The sequence below is a fragment of the Mercurialis annua genome, linkage group LG4 (assembly GCF_937616625.2).
Source record: "Mercurialis annua linkage group LG4, ddMerAnnu1.2, whole genome shotgun sequence".
NCBI lineage: Eukaryota > Viridiplantae > Streptophyta > Magnoliopsida > Malpighiales > Euphorbiaceae > Mercurialis > Mercurialis annua.
The window spans coordinates 29729497-29752717 of NC_065573.1; the positions used below are offsets into that span (position 1 = coordinate 29729497).

At 33.0% G+C, this 23221-nt stretch overlaps 3 protein-coding genes across 7 annotated transcripts; 1 reads left to right on the forward strand and 2 right to left on the reverse strand.

The window, feature by feature from the left end:
- Window positions 1–322: 322 nt before the first annotated feature.
- On the reverse strand, window positions 323–859 carry LOC126678813 (uncharacterized). Its single transcript, XM_050373719.1, has one exon. The coding sequence runs from the start codon at window positions 823–825 to the stop codon at window positions 427–429; it is 399 nt and encodes a 132-aa protein (XP_050229676.1). The 5' UTR covers window positions 826–859; the 3' UTR covers window positions 323–426.
- A 15517-nt stretch (window positions 860–16376) lies between these two features.
- Window positions 16377–17793, forward strand: LOC126678894 (stemmadenine O-acetyltransferase-like). Its single transcript, XM_050373814.2, has one exon. The coding sequence runs from the start codon at window positions 16377–16379 to the stop codon at window positions 17718–17720; it is 1344 nt and encodes a 447-aa protein (XP_050229771.1). The 3' UTR covers window positions 17721–17793.
- LOC126678893 (DNA-(apurinic or apyrimidinic site) endonuclease 2) lies at window positions 16521–21950 on the reverse strand. 5 transcript variants are annotated; one of them, XM_050373809.2, is made up of 11 exons: window positions 21726–21949; window positions 21522–21633; window positions 20960–21178; window positions 20789–20874; window positions 20599–20714; window positions 20420–20500; window positions 19898–20098; window positions 19592–19743; window positions 18794–19512; window positions 18530–18634; window positions 16521–17169 (listed from the first exon to the last, which is right to left on the reverse strand). In XM_050373809.2, exons 1-10 carry the CDS (start codon window positions 21831–21833, stop codon window positions 18563–18565), a joined length of 1866 nt encoding a protein of 621 aa, XP_050229766.1. In that variant the 5' UTR covers window positions 21834–21949; the 3' UTR covers window positions 16521–17169; window positions 18530–18562. The 5 variants fall into 5 exon arrangements, with proteins under 5 accessions (XP_050229766.1, XP_050229767.1, XP_050229765.1 ...); XM_050373810.2 differs by lacking the exon at window positions 16521–17169 and having other exon boundaries at window positions 18291–18634; window positions 20993–21178; window positions 21726–21950; XM_050373808.2 differs by lacking the exon at window positions 16521–17169 and having other exon boundaries at window positions 18291–18634.
- Window positions 21951–23221: the final 1271 nt, after the last annotated feature.

The window sequence follows — 23221 nt, forward strand, 5'->3', positions numbered from 1 at the left end:
TATTGATTCAGTTATAAGAAATAATTATGTATATTTTTTATAAGGCTAATCCCCTGAAAAAACCCTCGCCTTTCAACCCTTTTCGTTTGCACCCTCACCTTTCAAAATAGCCAATTTTATCCAAATTACCACCTTTCAATTTCAATTGTACCCACGAAATATTAAAGTGACCTTTTTTTACTAGAAAAAAGTTCAAATCAATACTTTATATTTCAATAAATATTTTAAATAGTCCTTAACATTAAATTTTCAACAATAAAACCATCTTCCTTAAAAAAATTAATTAAATTAAGTTTTTTAACAAAAAAAAAAATCTCTTAGCTTTGCCTTAATAAACGTTAATCAAACAGTAGACAACAATAAAATCAAATACAAATTAAGTAAATCATACTAACTAACACAAAGTAAAATCAAAGGACTAATAGCTCAATTATCTTCATAATACCCACAATGGTGACCCAAACACATAACAGGCACCGGCGGCCGTGGGATCAACCCAACAACACTGGCCCACATCATGAAATACCCGATAAAGCATTGGATTGCTCCGGCAGCGTGAACCACCCATGAAGACCCAAATAAGCCGAGCCATAGGCGGTTGCGGTCGAGGGTGACGGCGGAATAGAGGAGGCCGGAGATGATTCCAGCGTTAGCGCGGATGTCTTTGAACACAGAGACGGTGTCGAGAGTTTGTTGGTCGTAGTTTTGGGAGGAGTTGAGAATGGGAGAGTAGATGCCGAAGGTGTAGGATGCACCACTGCTGCACTGAATCCATATGCTTGCCCCAGTTGCTATCCATTTCCATTTTAGCACCTCTTTTTCCATTTGTTTTTTGACTTTTCTCCTGTATTACAGGTGGTCAAGAGTTTGTAATATAGTTTATAAATTAATTAAATTTAATTTTTTTAATTTTTTTGTTAAAAAGTTTAATTTAATTAATTTTTTAATGAAGATGGTTTTTTTGTTTAAATTTTAACATTAAGTACTATTTAAAATATTTTTTGAAATATAAAGTATTAATTTGACATTTTTCCAATGAAAAGAGGTAAATTTAATGCTTAAAGGGTGCAATTGAAATTGAAAGGTGGTAATTTGGATAAAATTGACGATTTTGAAAGGTGAGGGTGCAAACGAAAGGGGGTTGAAAGGTGAGGGTTTTTTCAGGAGATTAGCCTTTTTATAAAAAGTGAAATTTTATTTTCATATCTTTATTATTTTATAAGGATTTATGACTTTAATATTTGAATTCAGGATCATCTATACCATATTTCGTAAAAGGTGTGTATATGCTCATAACGTTTTTAAATTGACTCATTTAGATAATTAACGTTTTTTAAATTATATGTGCTCCTAACTGTGTCAAATGTGAAGGTCTAATCGGCCCATAAAAAAAATACAAAGGGCGTATATGATCTTTATTTCTTATTTATATTATAAAAAATAATATTCACCTTGAATAGTTAACAAGTTAAATGCATAAAAAATTGATTAAACTTTAACTTTTTTATTATTACATTCTGAAAAGAACTGTCATTTAAATTATAAAAATAATTTTTATGTAGTTAATAAAAAAATTAATTTAATTAATTTAATATTATTCAGATAAAAAAATAGATGTATGTTCGATGATTAAATATTTTGATAAAATAGAATGTTTTAATTAAATTTTAAATATTTATTGTGATAAAGAAAATATTTAAGAATTGAAAATTCTATGAAGTTAACTTTAGCATACATTTCTAATTGGTCTTAATTTTCTACAATTTGGTCGGCCATGTTAAATTGTCAATAGATATTTTCAATTTGTTGTCCAACTTTAAAAAATTACAAGCCTTTAAATTCTGTTCATTCATTTATCGTTGGAAGATTCTAAAGTGTCTTATTCGTCTGTGGCCCAGAATTTGGTATTGTTGTCAATAATTGTTGCTTGAGAATATCTCGAACATTTACAATCTTCTCATTCTTCTTCTATTTTGGAATATTAAACCTTCTTCTTCTTTTTCGAGTTTCATTTTTCGATACTTCTTTTTTATTTTCCTATTAGTTAGGTACATTTCAAAATATCAAACTCGTTAGCCAACCAAAATATGAATAAAGAATTTATCAAAAAAGTTATGAATAGAAGAATTTAGAGCCTAACTATTTTTTAAATTCAGACTTTTACATTTTATTATCAATTACGACAAAATTTTTAATTTTTACAGTTATGTCTAATTTGAATTATTTTTTTTGCAAGTATGACCAAAATTTTAAATTTCATTTCATAAAATCCAAATCTTTTAATTTTTATCAATTGCCACCGGAAATTTATATTAACTCTTTAGAAGTTAGACAAATTTTTAGAACTTGGACATAATTATAAAAATTAAAAAATTTGGTCGTAATTGATAAAAATTGTAAGGGTTTGGATTTAAACCAAGAATTTAATAATTATTCTCTTTGTCCCTGTTTAAAAATAAAAATGTCTTATTTTTACATGTGTCGTTTAAAAAATTCATATTATAATTTTAGTGATTTTATATGAAATTCCTTTTTTTAACTTCTTCTCTTTTTTTAAAAATTAATAACGATAACTTTAAACACAATTTATAAAACCGTCATTAATATGAATAGAATGAGAAAAAAATAATATTAATGATTATCTTATTAATTCATGTGCCAAACACATTTGCCCCTTTTTAAACAACACATAAAATGTTGATACAATTGCTGTAAAACTGAATATGATGAGGCTGAGTCGCGGACTAGGTCGCTCTCTTTTAGACGTTTCGCGGCACAGCTCGGTGGTGCAAAGCTGACTATCAACCGCGGCGTCCCTAGGATAAAACAGCCGGAAATACTGATCACACTGCACTGTGAAATCAGCTCTAAAACACTTTCTTTGTATTGCTCTGTGTTTCTGTGTATTCTCAAATGAAAAATGAAGCCAGTATTTATAGGCTAAGAAAACATAACTGCTGAGTAAACAATTAATACAGAAAATGATTTCTGATTAATGAAGGAAACAGCAACAGTCAAAAAACGTGGAGAGGTAATCAGAGAGTCATAACAGTTACGAAAGAATTGAATAAAAATTATTAATACTTTTGTATGCAAAAAATAAAGTGCTAGCCGAACCGAACCACCCAACCCAGACCAGGCCAGGCCGGCCGACCGGACGGACCGCGCGCGCGCGTGTGTGGTAAATTGGGTAGGATGTAACTCCTAGCCCGTTCACAAAATTGGGTACCCCTTGGGGCCCAAACCCATATGAGAAAAACCAAGTTTATAAACCCAATGTATTGAGTTCTCCTAAGCAATGTGGGAAAACCACAAAACTCTCTATCTTCTCATTTCAAGTTACAAGGCACTTTTTCTTTTTTCTTTTTTTAAATTCAATATCTTTTCAACAATCCCCCACTTTGAATTTTAAAAATAGTTTCTCGAGCAATTTATGTTAAGATTGTGCATAAACAAAGGTATCTTTCGATTTGAACCTTTGCGTAGTGAGTAAGATTCTGATTCAACAAGAGTGACTCGTAGTCTTGAACTCTATCTCGGACATCAAACCACGCACGTTCTTTTCATAAGTGTTTTTCTAAAGCCCGTGCATTTATGGCCCTGCACGTCTATCCCAGTTTAGTGAACGCTCTAGAAATTTTGCCTCAAATTTCATAGGAAGCGGCCCCACTTCCACATTCACAAAGGTGAAGCTATCAAGAGTACTTCTATAGCTAGGTACTCCACTCCATATGGAGAATAGACTTCATTAAGAGATTCTATTAACTCATCCTCTTCTCGCTTTAGGAATCATGCATTAATTTTGCATGTTCTGGCTCATATCATTCATAACTTGTTATTACCCATTGAACCTATTTCTTGGGATCTCCAGTCAGTTAGGTCGGGTTACCATTATGGATGATTCATTCAATAGGCAATAGTCCCATTCCTTTTGAGGTTTTATGGACTTTCTCTCTAGCTAATCCTTTCGTCAAAGGATCTGCTAAGTTATCATCCTGCTTCTTCACTAGCAGCAGCTAGTGCTATCATTTCTGACTCCATCGTAGATTGAGCCAGAATCGTCTGTTTCTTTGATTTCCAAGAAACAGCTCCACCAGCTATACTGAAAATATAGCCGCTCGTGGCTTTGGAATCATCTGACAATGTATTCCAATCTGCATCACTATACCCTTCAAGTACAGCAGGATGCTTCAGATAATGTAATCCAAGATTCATTGTTCTTTTAAGGTATCTCATAACCCTTTCAATAGCATGCCAATGCTCAATACTAGGTCTACTAGTAAACCTGCACAGTAATCCTACGACATATGCAATGTCGGGTCTAGTACAATCAGTGGCATACCGAAGGCTGCCAATGATGCTCGCATATTCAGACTGTCGTACACTATCACCAGTGTTCTTAAAAAGTTTTACACTTGGATCATAAGGTGTACATGCAGGTTTACAGTCGAAGTAGTTATATTTCTTTAGAATCTTCTCAACATAGTGAGATTGATCTAAAGAAATTCCTTTTTCAGATCTAGTTATCTTTATGCCAAGAATGACATTCGCTTCACCTAGATCTTTCATATCAAAGTTGGCACTCAACATTGATTTCACAGCATTCACAACATGAATATTTGATCCAAAAATCAGCAAGTCATCTACATAAAGACATATGAAAGTGCAAAGTTCCTTTTCAGATTTGTAGTAAATACATTTGTCACTTTCATTCACTTTAAAGCCATTTGAGATGACAAGATTATCAAATTTCTCATGCCATTGCTTAGGTGCTTGTTTTAGACCATACAAAGATTTGCCTAACTTGCACACCTTCTGTTCCTGACCATGTATTACAAAACCTTCAGGTTGATCCATGTAAATTTCTTCCTCCAGTTCACCATTTAAAAAAGCAGTTTTAACATCCATTTGGTGTACGACCAAATCATATAGCGCAGCGATCGAAATCAGCACTCTAATGGATGTTATTCTAGTAACAGGTGAATAGGTATCAAAGAAATCAACGTTTTCACGTTATCTGTAACCCTTGGCTACAAGTCGAGCTTTGTATTTGTCTACAGTACCATCAGGTTTCAATTTCTTTTTTAAGATCCATTTACAACCTATGGTTTTGCAACCGGGAGGCAGATCAGTCAAATGCCATGTATGATTGGACTCTAATGAATCCATCTCATCATTTACGGCTTCTTGCCACAAATCAGAATCTAATGAAGTTAAAGCTTCCTGGAGGTTCGAAGGATCCTCCTCTAAAGAATAGACATGGAAATCAGTTCCAAAGTCTTTCGAAATTCTAGCTCTTTTACTTCTTCTGATCTCTGGTTCTTTATCATTAGTAATCTCATTATTCCTGACCACAGGAACATTACTAGATGATTCGCCCCCACTATTTCCTAATTTAAAAGGAAATTTTTGTTCATAAAAATCAGCATCTACTGATTCAATAATAACTCGTGCAGTCAAGTCATAAAATCTATAAGCCTTGCTATTGACTGCATACCCAATGAAAACACATTCATAGGCTCTGCTTGCTACTTTTATTCGTTTCGGATCAGGAATCCGAACATAGGCTAAACAGCCCCAAGTTCTCAAATAAGACAAATTTGGTTGTCTTTTCTTTAGGATTTCATAAGGTGAAATCTTCCTGTTTGATTTCGGGACTCTGTTGAGTACATAACAAACAGTCAACAGAATTTCACCCCACCAATAAGAAGCAGCTCCAGAATTCAATAAAATAGACACTATTGCTTCTGTAAGTGTTCTATTTTTTCTTTCGGCTTTACCGTTCATTTCAGGAGAATAAGGTGCTGTTCTTTCATGCACAATACCATGTGAGTTATAGAATTCTATAAACAAGCTAGATTCATATTCAGTACCTCTATCACTGCGAAATCTCTTGATTTTCTTATTGAATTGATTTTCAATTTCTGTTACAAATAACTTGAACATGTCAAGTGCATCACTTTTATTTTTCATCAAATACACATGTGTAAAATCAGAACAATCATCAATAAAAGTGATAAAATATCTTTTACCATTTCTGGTCAAGGTACCGTCAAGTTCACATATATCAGAATGTATTAAATCTAAAGGTTCAGATTCTCTAATTACTGATTTATGTGAGTTTTTAGTTATCTTAGCTTGACTACAGAATTCACATTTTTCAAACTCAGTTTGGTTCATTTTAGGAATTAATCCTAGGGTGCTCATGTTGTTAATTATCCTTTTATTTACATGACAGAGTCTTGCATGCCAAGTATTAAAATCACAAACCATGTAAACAGAAGCAATATCTTTATTGATAATTTCAACATTCAACTTAAACATACCCTCACAAGCATAACCCTTTCCCACAAAAATACCATTTCTAGTAATGGTGTACATATCTCCACCAATAGTCTGAAAGAATCCAGCCTTGTTGAGAAGATAGCCAGACACCAAGTTCTTCCTCATCATAGGAGTGTGCATCACATCCTTCAAGATTAGTGTTTTTCCTGAAGTAAATTTCAGTTCAACACTTCCAATTCCAGCGACAGTAGTGGTGTGAGTATCACCCAGTAATACTTTCTTATCGTCCACGGCAGTGTATGTTTTGAACATAGCACGATCGTGGCAAACATGGCGATTAGCGCCAGTGTCTACCCACCAACCACTTGATCCACCAACAAGGTTGATCTCAGCCATCATTTCTGTTATCATAGCCGTAAAAGGCTCTTCAGTCAAGTTAGCCTGTGGAGCAGTGCTTGGCTTGTTCCGACACTTGCGTGCCATATGACCCGGTTTTCCACAGTTAAAGCATAGAAATGGTGGCAGGTCATTCTTAACAGGTGGTGCCTGTTTCACAATATGGTTCCTTGAAGGATTACCATTCTGGTTCGCTTTGTTGCGATTCACATTTTGGTTTTGGTTCGAGTTGCGATTCTGATTCTTAAAATTCTTGCCATTAGGCTTCAGACTCATCGAACTAAACTTCCTTGTGTTGTTAGAAACAACCAGCACTTCATCTTTTAGATCTTGTTTTCTCGCCTCTTCCTCAATCCGAAGACGAGTGATCAAGCTTTCCAGCGAGAACTCTTTTGTTTTGTGCCTGAGAGAATTCTTAAAGTCCCTCCACGAAGGAGGTAATTTGTCAATTAAAACAGCAACTTGAAATTGTTCATCAAGAACCATACCTTCGGAGATGATCTCATGAGCTATTTTCTGCAATTCATGGGATTGCGCCTCGACAGATTTTTCATCTGTCATTTGATATTTGAGGTAGCGGCTGACTGCATATTTTTTAGTCCCCGCCTCCTCGGTATCATATTTCTTTTGCAGCGCCTCCCAAGTTTCCTTTGCAGTCTTTCCATCATTGTAGTAATCATAGAGATCATCACTTAGTGCATTGAGAATAAAATTCTTGCACAAGTAATCATTAGTCATCCACTGTTGAAGTTCACCGTTCTGTTTTTCCTTTTCTTCTTCCTCGGCAGTTTCATCAACGACGGGTATTGCCATTGTCAAAACAGAAACCACCTTCTTGATGGTTAGGAAAAATTCAGTCTTCTGTTTCCATCTTTTGAAATGCAAGCCTTCAAACCGGAATGGTTTGTTGGCATCAACAGTAGAAGAACCGTAGGCAGCAACCTCATCGGTATTCATGGCAGCAATTGTAAAGGGACTCGTCTAAAAATTGTTGATACAATTGCTGTAAAACTGAATATGATGAGGCTGAGTCGCGGACTAGGTCGCTCTCTTTTAGACGTTTCGCGGCACAGCTCGGTGGTGCAAAGCTGACTATCAACCGCGGCGTCCCTAGGATAAAACAGCCGGAAATACTGATCACACTGCACTGTGAAATCAGCTTTAAAACACTTTCTTTGTATTGCTCTGTGTTTCTGTGTATTCTCAAATGAAAAATGAAGCCAGTATTTATAGGCTAAGAAAACATAGCTGCTGAGTAAACAATTAATCAGAAAATCATCGGTATTCATGGCAGCAATTGTAAAGGGACTCGTCTAAAAATTGTTGATACAATTGCTGTAAAACTGAATATGATGAGGCTGAGTCGCGGACTAGGTCGCTCTCTTTTAGACGTTTCGCGGCACAGCTCGGTGGTGCAAAGCTGACTATCAACCGCGGCGTCCCTAGGATAAAACAGCCGGAAATACTGATCACACTGCACTGTGAAATCAGCTCTAAAACACTTTCTTTGTATTGCTCTGTGTTTCTGTGTATTCTCAAATGAAAAATGAAGCCAGTATTTATAGGCTAAGAAAACATAGCTGCTGAGTAAACAATTAATACAGAAAATGATTTCTGATTAATGAAGGAAACAGCAACAGTCAAAAAACGTGGAGAGGTAATCAGAGAGTCATAACAGTTACAAAAGAATTGAATAAAAATTATTAATACTTTTGTATGCAAAAAATAAAGTGCTAGCCGAACCGAACCACCCACCCAACCCAGACCAGACCAGACCAGACGACCGGACGGACGGCGCGCGCGTGTGTGGTAAATTGGGTAGGATGTAACTCCTAGCCCGTTCACAAAATTGGGTACCCCTTGGGGCCCAAACCCATATGAGAAAAACCAAGTTTATAAACCCAATGTATTGAGTTCTCCTAAGCAATGTGGGAAAACCACAAAACTCTCTATCTTCTCATTTCAAGTTACAAGGCACTTTTTCTTTTTTCTTTTTTTAAATTCAATATCTTTTCAACATAAAAAGTACAAAATACTTGTAGTATTTAACTCAATAATTTAATATCAGTATTTGTTTACACTAAAATTAAAAATATGACACAAAGGTCCATAAAACCCCCTTTTTCTTCTCAAGAGTTATACAGTGATTAATTGGTCAGAGATTGACTCCAGCGGCCATAAATTAATTACAAAAGTTTGGTCAGAAGCTAACTCCAAAGGTTTGTCTCGAAACTCGATTTCAAAGGTTTAGCCAGAAGCTAATTCCAGAGGTTTAACCAGAAGCTAATTTCAGAGGTTTAGCCAGAAGCTAAATCCAGAGGTTTGTCTGGAAGCTAACTTTAGAAATTTGGCCATAAGCTCAAAAATAACTTTTTTAGAAGATCTAGAAGGTCCAAGTCCATATTCAGAAGAATAAGGCTACAATTAGATTTGGCCAGTTAAATTACGTTTAATTGGCCAAAAGCAAAAACTTTTTTTTCAGAAGAATAAAGCTAGAAATCACGTGCTTTTATAAAAAGCGACAGTTCAGATGACCACGTATGCAGTTTCTTAGAAGTGGGAAAGGATGTGAGAACGTGTGCAGTTGAAGATGAGCGACAGTTTCTAGAAGCGCTAGGCTATAAATATGAAAGGAGCAGGAAGATTTTAGCCCCCCGATCAATCCCCTAAAAAAACACGCTCAAAGGATAAAACACTAAAACACTTTGTATTTTCAATTTTCTTCAATCTATAAACACATTTACGGTTGAAATTTAATATTTTCATTCAAGTTTTTCGCAATTTTTTGGAGTACTTGTTATAAGGTTAACCAAGCCCCAATTGCATGTTTACGAAGTCGATACGCAATTTGAAATCCGGTTCCTGGTACGCCCGCAATTCTCACACACTTGCTACTATTATTCACTACAATCGCAAAACACCAGTAACGGTGTTTTATCAGATCTAATACTACATATTTCACATAAAAGTAGACAAAGTTGAATTTGTATTATTATTTCTTTTTTATACATGTATAATTAAGGAAGGTGAGCGCTTATGAAAAGTATACCCCACTACCTAACAAATTGCAGCCAAACGCTTATACCATTTACGTTAATTGGTTGGTAATTTCTTGTTGACTTTCTGATATACCCTTAATTTAATTATCTAAATATTTTAACTTTTATTAGTTATATATTATGTGAGCGTAATTATTTTTTGGATTGTAATTAAATTTTAGAATATCAGGTTTATTATTGATTTTTGCACCAGATAAATTAATGATGATATAACAAAAGTTGTTGAAATAAATGAAAGATAATAATGATTTTATTTATATTTTAGGACGTTCAAAGTAAAAGCAAAAGAATCTGTTTTTGTGGGAAATTAAAGAGGTAATATGACACTTCACTTGCCCCATTCTATTTGAGATGTTTTTTTTTAAAAGTCTTAATTTAATTGATAATCTTTATTTATGAAATATTTTTTTACACTAATTTTTTAGCCTCCTCAATTAATACATTCAGAAAGACTTTTTCGAAAAATATAATGTATTTAATATAATATGAGAATATAAAAACAAAAGTAAGTACTAATCTATTGGTTATAAATATGTTCGAGCGAAAATACCTCCAAACTCAAATCTTTGAATTTATAGGGGTATTGTACGGCTCGATACTTTAACCGGTTTGGTTCGAAAAATAAACTGAGTTTGATCAAACTAAGCTAAACTAAATTATAAACATTAATTTAGTAGTCAAAAAGTTCACGCGAGATTAATATTTAAATAATTTCTACTCCTAAATTAACCAACCGTGGGGGTTTGGAATAAAAAAGAGCAGGGTTTTAAAGCGATTTTTTTATTGATAGTTTGAGTTGTAGAGAATACAAAATCTAATGCTAGCTATTTATCGGCGGCCAAAACCTAAAATAAAAAGATTTAATCTAATGAGATATAATTTTTTATTTAAATAAATACTAAACTAATTAAAAAAGATAATGACTGAAAACATAACTAAACATGATAAAAAAAACTAAGTTAAGATAAAAATAAAAAAATAACTAATAGTTTTTCAACTTAAGAATTTAAATTAGTCTGTTTAAGCTTTTTTTGGACCGGTGTAAATAAATTTTTATAAGGATTATGATAAAATAAAAATAAATAAAATGTAATTAATTAGTGAATGTTATCATATCACACAAACAATAGTTAATAATAGTAGTAAAAGTAAACGCTAAAATATGACTAGATCTCCATTCAAATTTTACAAAAGAAAATAGCTTTATAATTTAATGGGTTAATTACATATAAAATTACCACCTTTACACGAATTTTCAAAAATAACACGACCTTTAAAACGTGTCAATTCAGGGCATCACCTTTCATTTCTTTTCAAAAATAACATGAGCACGTTTTTAAATAAAAATTTGCTGACTTGGACACCCAATGAGAGTGCCACGTGTCATGCCACGTCAGCAAAAACGCCACTAAAAATGTGCCCATGTTGTTTTGAAAAGAAATGAAAGGTGGTGCCCTGAATTGCCACGTTTTAAAGGTCGTGTTATTTTTACAATTTCATGTAAAGATAGTGATTTTATATGTAATTAACCCTAATTTAATTAATATTTGAATGGGGAACTAGTCATATTACTATTAGCCTTTACTACATGGAGCAAGCCGATGAACATTTTCTTGTTTGAGATATGTTGTTTTCTTTAGGAAAATTCCGATAAACTGTTGGAAATTAGAATCTTTTAACAAAGAAAAACAAAGTGAGAAAATTAGGATTGGTCCAAATGGTAAACGGTTTAGTATTGTTTAAAAAAGATTTCGGATTTGAGTTTTGTGAATCAAAAAATTCCCACTGACAAATTTACTCATCATGCCAGGTGCACAATACGGGTAGAATTCGAATTCGTCAGGGCAAAATCTTGAAAACCGGATGAACAACCCAAAAACAAAATAAGAAAAATAGTGCCAACGAAGTGAATCATAGGTGACACAAGTCGATTGAATAATGCTAAATGCCATTTGGCACTATTAGTACATTCTTATTTATTTATTTGTTTAAAGTAAAATTATTCTTATATATATATAGGCCAATTGACTAAAAAATATTAAATATTTTATTAAAATTTTATAAAAGTTCAAAACTTTCAATTTTATTCAATTTATCCAAAAACACAGGATTTCGTCTCAATTATGTCCAATTACGCGAATTGGCGCTGATGTGTGGCGATGCCACATTGGCGCCACATCAGCGCAATTATGTAATTGGACATTATCGAAATGCTCATCTATATTTCAGGACGATATAGATAAAATTAAAAAATTAAAATTTTGGAAAAAAAATTCAAAAAATTGGCCTTTTTAGTCATTTGACCATATATATAATATATGATAAATGTAAATACTTGCTTTTTGAACATAGATTATCCAAAAAAATGTTGAAAAGTCTAATAGTGAAATTTAGAGATGTATTGTCGGATGACGAACTAATTCATCCTTTTAATAAATTCATGGATTAAATTAATAATTTATAACAAACTTACGGATTGCATCATAATTATTATGAATTATTGCATCTGACAATAGTTCAAAATGAAAGTGTGATAATAAATTTACGGAATGCGCTAAATTCATTCCGGTTCAATCCTAATTCGACCCGGATTTTCTTTACAACATGAAAAGTTGAATCTTCTACTTTTAAAAGATTGAAAACATTAAAGATCAAGGTACAAATTTAATTAAGAGTATGTTTCTATATATTTAACACTTAATTCTAACTCTAAAAAGAGAACAAATTAAGGCACAATTCAAGTTTCAAGACCTCTAGAAATATAGCTCAACATAAGGATATTCATACGTTTAATTCATTATGTAAATAAATCATTTTATTCTTTGTTTATTACTTTAATTTAGTTTTCATTTTTATTTTAATTGTTATTTAGTTTAACTTGTAAAATCATTCAAGTACAATTTAAATTTTAAGATTTTATTGAAGCGAATTGTTATCAAGTTAAATCAATTTTGATTTTTTCTTCCTTATTTTTAATTATACAATTTTTATTTATTTACTTGTTTGTTTCGATCATGTCCAATTAAAAATATTGTAAGTAATATGTGTGTATGATTTAAAATTTGAAAACTAAATACATATCTTTCTTTATTAATACAATTTTAGTTATTGAGTTTAATGCTTGTGATTAATTGGTCAATAATTGCATGAAACTAGATTGAATTGTAAGGAGGGGACTTAAAACAATTTAATCGGAAAAGATAATTAGGACGTAATCACAAAATATGAGTCAGACCACCTTTGTATGTGGGCTATGTGGATAACTTGATCTTAATGCTTTGATTATAATTGTGGGTTATTATCTATTGTCCTTTAAGCCGTGATAGTAAAGATGATTCGGGGTCCAAATTATAACCAATAGGATAGTTCGTGGTCGAAAACAGGATTAGCGATTTTTGATCTATCCTCCATTGCATGTAACAATTAAAATTGATTGATATGATTTAAATTTGTAAGGTATCTATAATTCATATAAATGCAATATTTTAAATTGTTTGTTATTATTGTTAATTTTTTTATTTAATATTTTTTGTTTTCATTAGTTTAATTAAAATTTAAAAACATTTGTTTTTTCAAAATAATAGTTTAGCTAATTATTTTGATATTAGAGTATTTTTTGTAGGTTCGACACTCTACTTACTCTTTAATACGCAATCACGATATTGTATACTTCTAATTTTGTGCATCATATAACAGACTGTTTAAAATCTCTACATCTTGCGTATGTGTTAATTTTGTAAATAGGAGTTACAAAAAGGGTTATTAAACTCTTAAAGCTTTTAACAAATATTTAAATATTTATTACTATTCTTTTTATCATAATTAAATGATTAATAGTGGACTTTCTCATGGGCCTTATTATCACTAAAAATCATTGAGAATAGATTAGTTGGGCTTTTAGCTAACAATTTTAGAGGAAATTAGATCATACACTGTTGAACCCCAAAATAATCTCAGTTTTACTGTTAAGCATCTCCGGCTTGAGAAATACGGTCGAAGTTCAGCGTGTTTGAAGTTTACACTTTTTCCTTTTTGATTTTACGGTGGATTTAACAATGGCTATGGATTTTTCTTCTTTCTTCTGATCTTCATCTTCTTCGCGCAGCAGTCTTTCCCTTTAATTTTGCGACTACAACGGCGATGAGTTGCCGATTCATAGGTTGCCGGCGATGGCGGCGGTGATGGGTTGTCGATTTAAATGTCTAAATCTACAACAACAGCTCAATCTTATGAAAATGGAACAATCGTCGATTGATGGGTTGTTAATCGATGGTTGTGGCGGCTGAGGGTTTCCCAAATTTTGTGGATTTGTTGGAATTGATGGGTTGCGGTGGTTTGCTGACAAACGGTGGATCTGATGAATTCAGTGCTGGATTTTTGATTAAAATGGGTAGTTGATAATTTTGGGAGTAAGTGGGCATGCAGTGTACTAACGGTGTATTAGTAGTTTACTAAAAGTTTTATAAATTTATTTTAGCGAAGTAATGAGAAAATAGAACCAGAGATAAAATCTCTTCTCCTCTGTTTAGTTTTTGATTAAAATATCGATATACTAGGCAATTTGGCTCTTTTAAATTCATTATGAAATTAAGGGCATGGTTTATTATGAATACTCTGTTCTGTGGGTTTAAATTAAGGGCATGGTTTTTTTATAAATAAATAAACTGATAGTAAATTGATAGTAAAACGATAGTAAACTGTTAGTAAACGGTTGATAAATATAACTATACTTTATATATAATAAATTAACTATAATGTTTAGTAAAACTAATAAACTGTTAGTAAACGGATGGTAAATTAACTTATTTTTTAGTAAACTGATAGTAAATGATTAATGAATTAACCATACGGTTAAAAAATAAATTAATAGTAAATTTGATTTTTAAGTAAACTTTTAGTAAACAGTTAGTAAATTGATAGTAAACTTTTTGTTAGTAAACCGATAGGAGATTTACCGTATTTTTATAAATAAAAACCGTTAGTAAACTGTTAGTAAACCGTTAGTAAATTTATTGTTTGTAAACCGGTGATAAACTGTTAGTAACCCGATAGTAAACTTACTGGGTTTTTAAAATAAGAAACCGTATTTTTCAACTCAAAAACTGTAATTTCGCAACTTTTAAAAGTCAAACCGTAAAAATCAACCCAAACTGGTCAAACCGTATTTTTGAGAATATTTATACACAGTATGGGTATTTTTGAAAAACTCTCACAATTTTATGGGTTTTTTTAACAAATCTAAAGATAAAATCTATTATTTTTAATTAGTTTAAATGAAAAATAATAAGTTAATTAGGGGGCGTTTGGTTCGGTTTTTAGTAAAACTTTTAGCTTTTTATTTTTAAAAATTCTGCTTGATCGTTTGGTGGTGAGATTTTTCTAAAAAAATGGAATTTTTTTAAACTTCCAACATTAGTTGTTGGAACAGTTTCATTTTAGAATTTTTACTAACAACCGAAAGTTGTTTTAATATTTTTAATTATTAAAAAAATTCTTATTAAATTATATTGTTTTATTATATATAAAAATATTTAAATTACTTTTTTATACTCTAATCATTTATAAATTATACCAGGATTATCTATTTAGATTAGAGTAGCTATAATTCAATAATTTTTTTAAATAAATTACAAATTATAAACAAAAACAAGTTAAAATTAGATGTTGCTTCTTATAAAAAAATTAGCTCTAAATATTTTTATAAAAAAATTAGCTCTAAATATTTTTATTAATTTTTATTAATTATATTAGGCTCTAAATATAATATAAACAAAACACGTATAGTTTATCAGCTGTCAGCTACCAAGTATCAGCTACTAGCTAACAGCTATCAACAACAATTAACAGATATCAGCTATAAGAAACATTTGAACCAAACAGACCCTTAATTCCGAATCACAAGTTCAAAAACTAGTCTAATTAAATTCGGCTCGAAATCAGTCAAATTCAAAGTTGGGGTCAAACCAGCGCGGAATAGGAGAGAGGTCGGCTTTGGAATAATTCAAAATTTATTGAAATCGGTGGTTCCAATTTATATGCTTTCTTTTAGGCTTAATCACTAAAAAATACTAAATCTTTGCGAGTTTGTCAATGATATCCGAATCTTTAAAAATTGGCTTATTTTTTAAATCGAACCGATTTTTTGCCAAAGTATAAAATATTACATATTAAAATTTAACATTTCTTCTACAAATTATTACCATTCCTTTTATATTAGTATTTAGTTATATCCTACCATATATACAATATAATTTACTAAAATACACTAATTTTTAATATTGGCCATTAATGTTATTTCCTTTTATAACAATATATAAATATATCTACCATATATGTACAATTAGATAACACAAATTATGATAAATTAGATATAAAAAAATTAAATATTATGTATAATTAATAACTTATTTGAAGATTAGTTTCAATTTAACTTAATTTTAAATATTTAATTTGATTTTAAAAATATTATTTATTTTATTTATGCAGCTTGTTTTCTGAACTAGAATTGCTTATTTGTGGTCCTTGTGGATATAAAAACTGCATTGGAAAAACCTCTTTGTCATCTCTAATAGTAGCAGCAACTAAAAAAAATACAAAATCTTTTTGATTCACAAAGAAGCAAAACTGCCACTGACAATGGAAGTTAAAATAATTAGCAAAGATTGCATTAAACCCTCTTCACCAACACCCTCTCACCTAAAAGTTCATAAACTTTCTATGTTAGATCAATTTGTGCCTTGTATTTATGTTCCTATGATCCTTTACTATTCCAACCCAACAGACAAAATTTTTGCTTGTAATAATACATTATCACTCAAGAAATCATTATCTCAAACCCTAACACAGTTTTATCCGCTTGCAGGAAAGATTGCAGATGATCTTTCCATTGAATGTAATGACGAAGGGGTTCTATATTTAGAGGCTAGGGCAGATATTTCGGTGTCGGAATTTCTCAAACACCCTGATATTACATCATTGTATCAATTCTTACCAAATAAATCTATATTTCATGCACCAACTTCAGGTTCTTATGTTACCATGATTCAGGAAACTGTCTTTGCATGCGGCGGCTTCACCATCGGAATCAATGTTCTACACTTGGTCATGGACGGTTGTGCTTTAGCTTCGTTTCTAAAAGCTTGGGGAGCCATGGCTTGTGATGGAGATGATAAGAGAATGATGCCAAGTTTTGATGGCCCGTCTATCTTTCCAAAATTTGAAGATTTCCCCGCAGATGCAACTTTTACAGCTATATTGAGAAATTTTATCAAAGTTGAGAAAATGAATGCGACAAGATTTGTTTTTGATGGATCTGCCATTTCTAATCTTAAAGAGAAAGTAATAGCTTCCGGCGTGAAAAATCCTACTCGTGTTGAAGTGGTGTCTGCGCTTCTTTCCAAGAGCTTGATGACTGCTTTCAAGTCTAAATCTGACCGTAACAATAATAATCCGTTAGCAATCAATCTTGCTGTTAATCTTCGTCGAAGAATGCTTCCGACATTCCCCGAATGTTCAATCGGGAACTTCGCCTGGTTAGCGGATACAATATTATCCGGCGAAACACAGCTAAGCAGCCTAGTGTCCGAATTGAAAGAAGCAATAGCAAAGATCGATAGCAGTTACGTACAGAACATACAAGGTGATGACGGATTCATAAATTTCTACGGCAAGATAAAAGAGATGAATGATGCATTTACGAGCTGTAATGGTGCCGACTATGTTATGTTCACGAGCTGGTGTGGTTTTGGTCTTTACGAAGTCGATTTCGGATGGGGAAAGCCTGTTTGGACAACGGGCGCTGGATCTTTTGGAAATTTTGAAGCTCCTTTCTTCAATCTTGTAATTCTCATGGATGCAGGAATCAGAAATAATGGGATAGAAGCATGGGTCTTTTTAGATGAACAAACCATTACTATGTTAGAGAGGGATGAAGAGCTTCTTAAATTCGCCTACCTTAATCCAACTCCTTTATCTGATTAAATTAGCAGAATATCAAATAATTGCTTGGCGAACTTCCGAAGTTCTTCATAGATGAAGTTGCAATTAATGCTTAGCAGAGAAATTCTTATATAGATTATGTCCACTGCATGTCATTTGTGGACACGGCTAATAAAATTTTAACACATCATTAAAAATATAATAAATTATCACATAATTGACATTATTCAATAACATTATAAATTTTTTCGACTCTGTTCATGAATGACGTGAGGACTAGAGTAGAGTTTATATAAAAATTGTTTGCCCACCTTCATATTTTTTTTCCACTATATTATAGTGAATATTTTATCATGACTTTTATTTGCACTGCTTATATGAAAACAAATCTAGGTAGGTCCACCATTTGTAATTATGCTCTTAATGGATCAATAATATCCTACTAAAAGTGCAAAACCAGTACCACTAAATACGATTTTAATTAAACAATGGTGATTTAGAAAAAAAGACAAATAGAAAATATGCAATCTGCACTTACAGCAACACAGAGCAAAGGATGTTTTCCTGTTAGCATAAAAATAACATGGAATGAAACATTCAAATTTTATCATGTTTGCTCCCTAACAAATAAATTTCAGATTGGAGTCTCATCATAATGTTTAAGTTTTGGCCAGAATCAGAGGACTGAATGATTAACAAGTGAAGAAAATGGGCAAACGATGTTATATTTCATCGTAAGGGAATATGTCAACTGATTCATGCGATAACACAGAAGAAATACAATTGACAAGAAGACTATCACAGATGAACAAATGAGCAAAAACTATACAACAAATTCTAAATAATGTTACCTATATCATAAGCGCAAAAATGATCATCAGTCATCATTTAGGCTGCGATTTTGATGAAGCCCATTTAAAGTAGTTACAGCTTGCTTCAGGATTAGATGCAGGCCCCTGAAGAAAAGAAAAAAAAATTAGTCACCATTACTGGAACCCTGGCACAAATGGTGGTACTGGAGCATTTTGCAAAAAGAACATATACAAATAATTCTCACCATTATGGTGCCACTACAATGCGAAAAGATTCACAAAAGAAAGACAAGGCATAAATACCTCAGCTCGAGCGCAGACAAAAAATCTGCGTCCAAAAGTAGGACCCGGTTTTTTCACTATCCGCGAAACGCAAGGTTCCTTGTGGCCCTTGCAAAGAGGTATACTATTTTGCATGAGTTGCTGTATTCTTTGCCACTCGTGTAAAGCTGTATTATTTTTCTCTTTTCCTGAAGGACTGTCATTGACCTTGTCCTGATCCTTATCGCCTGTGCTCAAGTTCAATGAATCGTATCCGGAGCTGCTGCTGCACTGCTCATCCTGTGAAGCCGTCTTAGTCGGAGGATCAATAGAGTTTGGTATATCTTCATGACAGTGTGAAAAAGAAACAGAAGTGATCTTATCACCATTGCTAAGGTTCGGACCTCTTTGGAAAAATGATTTTATAGAAAGCTGAGACGATTGGCTTTTTCTTGCTTTCTTCTTGGTTTTCTCAGCAGACTTTGAATTATTATGCCTGCTTTGGGACATAATAGTTGCGCCCTGACAAGTTTCGCCAGATAAATCTTTCGAAGACTCTTCTGTTCCCAAAATAGTGCCATCAGAATCTTCATTCAAATAACATGAATTAATTGCAGATGGACTAGATATAGTACAGTTACTGTATGATCTTTTCATGCTTTCAGTGCATTTCTCTATAGCAACACCGCCATCTGACAATGAACTTGATAACCCATATGATTGAACTTGCATAGCAGCTTGTCTTTTCTTTAAAACAGAAACTGCCAAAAATTAAGATTGGCACATCAAATTGACGCAATTGAAACTACATCTGGTAGACCAAGAAGAAAAAAGTCTCACCAAGAGTCTGCTGGAAACCATGAATCATGGGAAGATATCTAGAGGATAAAGATGGAGTGTCATGTTGGAGGATATCTGGGATTTCGACCAAACTCATAAAAACTGGAGCGTGATCAGAACCTTCCAATTTGATGCCCCAACCTCCCTTCCACCTAAGTATCAGGGGGATAAGGAAAAGAGACATTAAGATCCATGGATGCAGACACACATGATAATACTAATGATATTCGATAAGCACCAGCTAATAGAATACTGAGGTTTAGCGTCAATTCTTAACTCAACAATTTGGTTAAATCCAATGTTTACCTCACTGTATCTCCAGGTTTCCAGCGCTTATAATCTGTCAATATGTCGGTCTCCTTAACATGACAAGTTACAAAATCATGATTTGGCAAATCATTATCTTGATGCAAGCATGACCCAGCACAAAGAATATGGTCAATTCTAGTCCCATAGTTAAATTGTTCAGCACCTGTATTTGATGGCCAACATGTGTAGGCATCTCTTCTGCAATCAACAAAGTCTTAATTCAATACTAAGAACACGAGAGCAATCGGGCACTCAAATATAGATAATAACAGGCGTGGTCAAAAAATCCATGGGAATTTTAACAAATTGAAGAATACTACATCAACTAAAAAAAAAGGAAAGGTTCAAATAATTAATTCACAGGCAGAACAAGTGATCATTTGTCAATTCCATAATAAGATATCAGCTTGTGACTTACAACATAAGAATATTATGAAGATGATAAAGAAGATTCCAACTGCTCAGACAATGAAATATGACTATATAGAAGAAACTCATCTTATAAGATAAAATTAAAACCTGTCAGGATGTTTTGATCTGAAAACATCAAAAAAGGAACCTCCAGACTCCACTAACATGGATCTAAACCATCTTCTAAACCTATAAAATTTATAGTTGACAGTGAGATAACTTCAAACAGTCACAGGCACAACAGGCAAACAAACAATAACTCTGTCTAAAAACAGCCTAATACTGACTCATTCATCTCAAAATCTGGACCAGCATCGCAGCGATCCATAGCAGTAGGAGCAATGTTGAGATCACCAACAACACATATCCTCCTTCCCTGGTGAATAAGACTCTCCCATCTTTTCTAAAACAAACAGAATAATCTCCCTCATGTAACATAAACAATCTCCAATAACAAAATGAATCAAACCCAATTACCTGCAATATCTTAAAGAACATAAGCTTAAACTGTATCCTTTCGGCATCATCACTCACTGCTCGAGGCCCATATAGATTGAAAAGAACTGACAAACACACCAAAACCCATTAACCCTCCAGCAAAACCACACAAAAATCAACACATTCAAAAACTGAAAAGTAAACCACTACCAAAATGACCATGATCAGTGATTACACACCGACCCTCGTTATCAATCTTAAGAAGCTCGTCTTTATCAAACTCCTCGAGGCCTTGAACCACAATTGGCAAATCATGTTTACCGTTTCTAGAACTATACAGGAGACCGGTGAAGCCTTCCTCAGCTCCAACGGGCAATGCCACTTCAGAACTCGAAAACGCAGACTTTGCTCGGCAGAACGTAGCCACGCCTGCAAGAAAACCAAAATACAGCAAAAAGTTCACATATTGAGGCAGTTAATAAACACCCATATGTGGAAATAATAAAGAGTGTTTATCCCATGCATTGGTTGTGCCATGTCATAATTACAACAAGCCAATGAAAATTTGCGATAGGGAATCTTTCATTTATTACTTAATTTTTTTATTATGAATTTTTCCACATGGCTAACGCACCATTGGTTTGTTGCACGAATGACATGGCGCAACGGTTGCGTGCAATAATTTTTCAATAATAAAAAGAGAACGATTTTAAGCAAAATATAAACTGAAAGGAAAAAATGTTTCAGTGAGGCATTTTAACAAACAGGTTACCGGAATAACCAGTGCGGCCTTTCTCAACAGTACGAGTGCAAGAAAAAAAGGACTCGTAACCGTCAGCTATGGCTAAATCTGATGTCAGTTCTTGTCTTCTCAATTTAGTCTCCTGTTTTAAAAATTTGAAGCAAATAGTTATAATTTTTTAATGGGTAATATCTGACATTTAAAGGAAGCAGAAGATAAATACAAAAAGTATGCCTGAAAACAAATGATGTCGGCGTCGAAAGAATTAAGCAAGTTGAGAAGAGAGCCGAATTGAGAAATGCGTTGCCTGAGTCCGTTTACGTTGTATGTTACGATCTTCATCACCGGAAAAATAAAACGCCACCGTTCACGACGGGGAAGGAATTGTTTTGCAGTTACAGGTGAAGAATGTCGACTTTCTATTTTTCTATGAGAAGTTTTACCCAAGGGGTAATTTTTGTTTATGGTCGTTTGGCCTCTCTTTAATTTCTTCTGTCGTTTGACATTTAATTTTTTTATGCAAAGTGCTCGTTTCATTTTATCATGGCTTAATACATAGGCGTGCCCCTGCACTTTGAACTTTTTGCACATAAGGTTCTTGCACTTCATTACCTCTATTATAAAGCCTTACACTTCTTAAGTCAGTAGCCCGTGGTCCCTCAGTCCAAGCGAGTATTGACGGCATTAGAGATTCCATCCAATCTATTTATACATCCATACATCTCCAATATGGCATATGACTTGGCAGGTTTCAAAATAAAATAATTATCATGTAAATTTGAATTTTGAATTTAACTTGAACTTCTTCTTCTTCTTCTTATCATATTGTGCTTTCATTCTTCACCAACAACCTTTGCTGCTTCTGTTCTCATCAAGTAGACCAACTCTTCGCTCATTACAACAAGAAAAATCATAATTAATTTATTTTTTGAACTCGATATGAATTGTTTTGGGTATTTTGACATTGTCATGAAGGAGTAAGAGCCATATGAGAAAGGAGGCAATGTCTATACACATCCATATGTTATTGAAGCCAATGAAAATTTGACAACCGTCAACCTTTGATGGATATGGCAAGTTTTTTTTTTATTCAATGTTCTATCACCTAAGTTAATTCTATAGTATAACATTTTCTGTATTCTAAACTTTAGACAGATGGTATCATGCTCTTCTAGGAGACGTGAAAATTTACTATTGCATGTTGTAGGCAAGTAAAAGACTGCAAGTTTATTTCTTTTCTGCCTGTACTGTTGTGGCCGTGCCTAACTGGTTTCATAGACATGGTTTTAGTTTGTTGGGATACTGTTTATTTTCCTGGGGGTTGTCAAGTTTCAGATTCGTCATGGAAGTGAATTTCTATGGTATTCATGAACATTGTTAATCTGAGGATGAAAACAATCAGAGAGTTGGTCGTTCAACTAAACCACACAGAAGGCTAAAGACTCTTTTTGCATATGAAGAGCATTCATGAGTTCAATAGACCTCTAATATTTTATTGTGACTATGATAACTTTATTAACGCGTCTTCATCCAAATATTGCATAGTTTGATGTCGAATGTCTCAATTGTCAAATTCTGACTGAATGTCGATGCTGGGGCTCTTTAGACAGTTGAAGTTAAGTTGTGTAGATTGTAAAACAATTGTACATTTTTAATTTTTTTGTTGTTCTTTTTTCTGATTCAGCAGCGGTAACATGGATCATGTAGAGCTGACAGTAGTCCAGTTATTA

Excerpts from the sequence above, each read along its gene's own strand:
- LOC126678893 (XM_050373809.2), bottom strand. The coding sequence starts at position 21,833 with ATGAAGATCGTAACATACAACGTAAACGGACTCAGGCAACGCATTTCT. Across the intron at positions 21,179-21,521 it reads AGGCCGCACTGGTTATTCCG|GCGTGGCTACGTTCTGCCGA; the intron begins GTAACCTGTTTG and ends GTTTTCTTGCAG. Across the intron at positions 20,875-20,959 it reads CACTGATCATGGTCATTTTG|TTCTTTTCAATCTATATGGG; the intron begins GTAGTGGTTTAC and ends TGTGTTTGTCAG.
- LOC126678894 (XM_050373814.2), top strand. The coding sequence starts at position 16,377 with ATGGAAGTTAAAATAATTAGCAAAGATTGCATTAAACCCTCTTCACCA.
- LOC126678813 (XM_050373719.1), bottom strand. The coding sequence starts at position 825 with ATGGAAAAAGAGGTGCTAAAATGGAAATGGATAGCAACTGGGGCAAGC.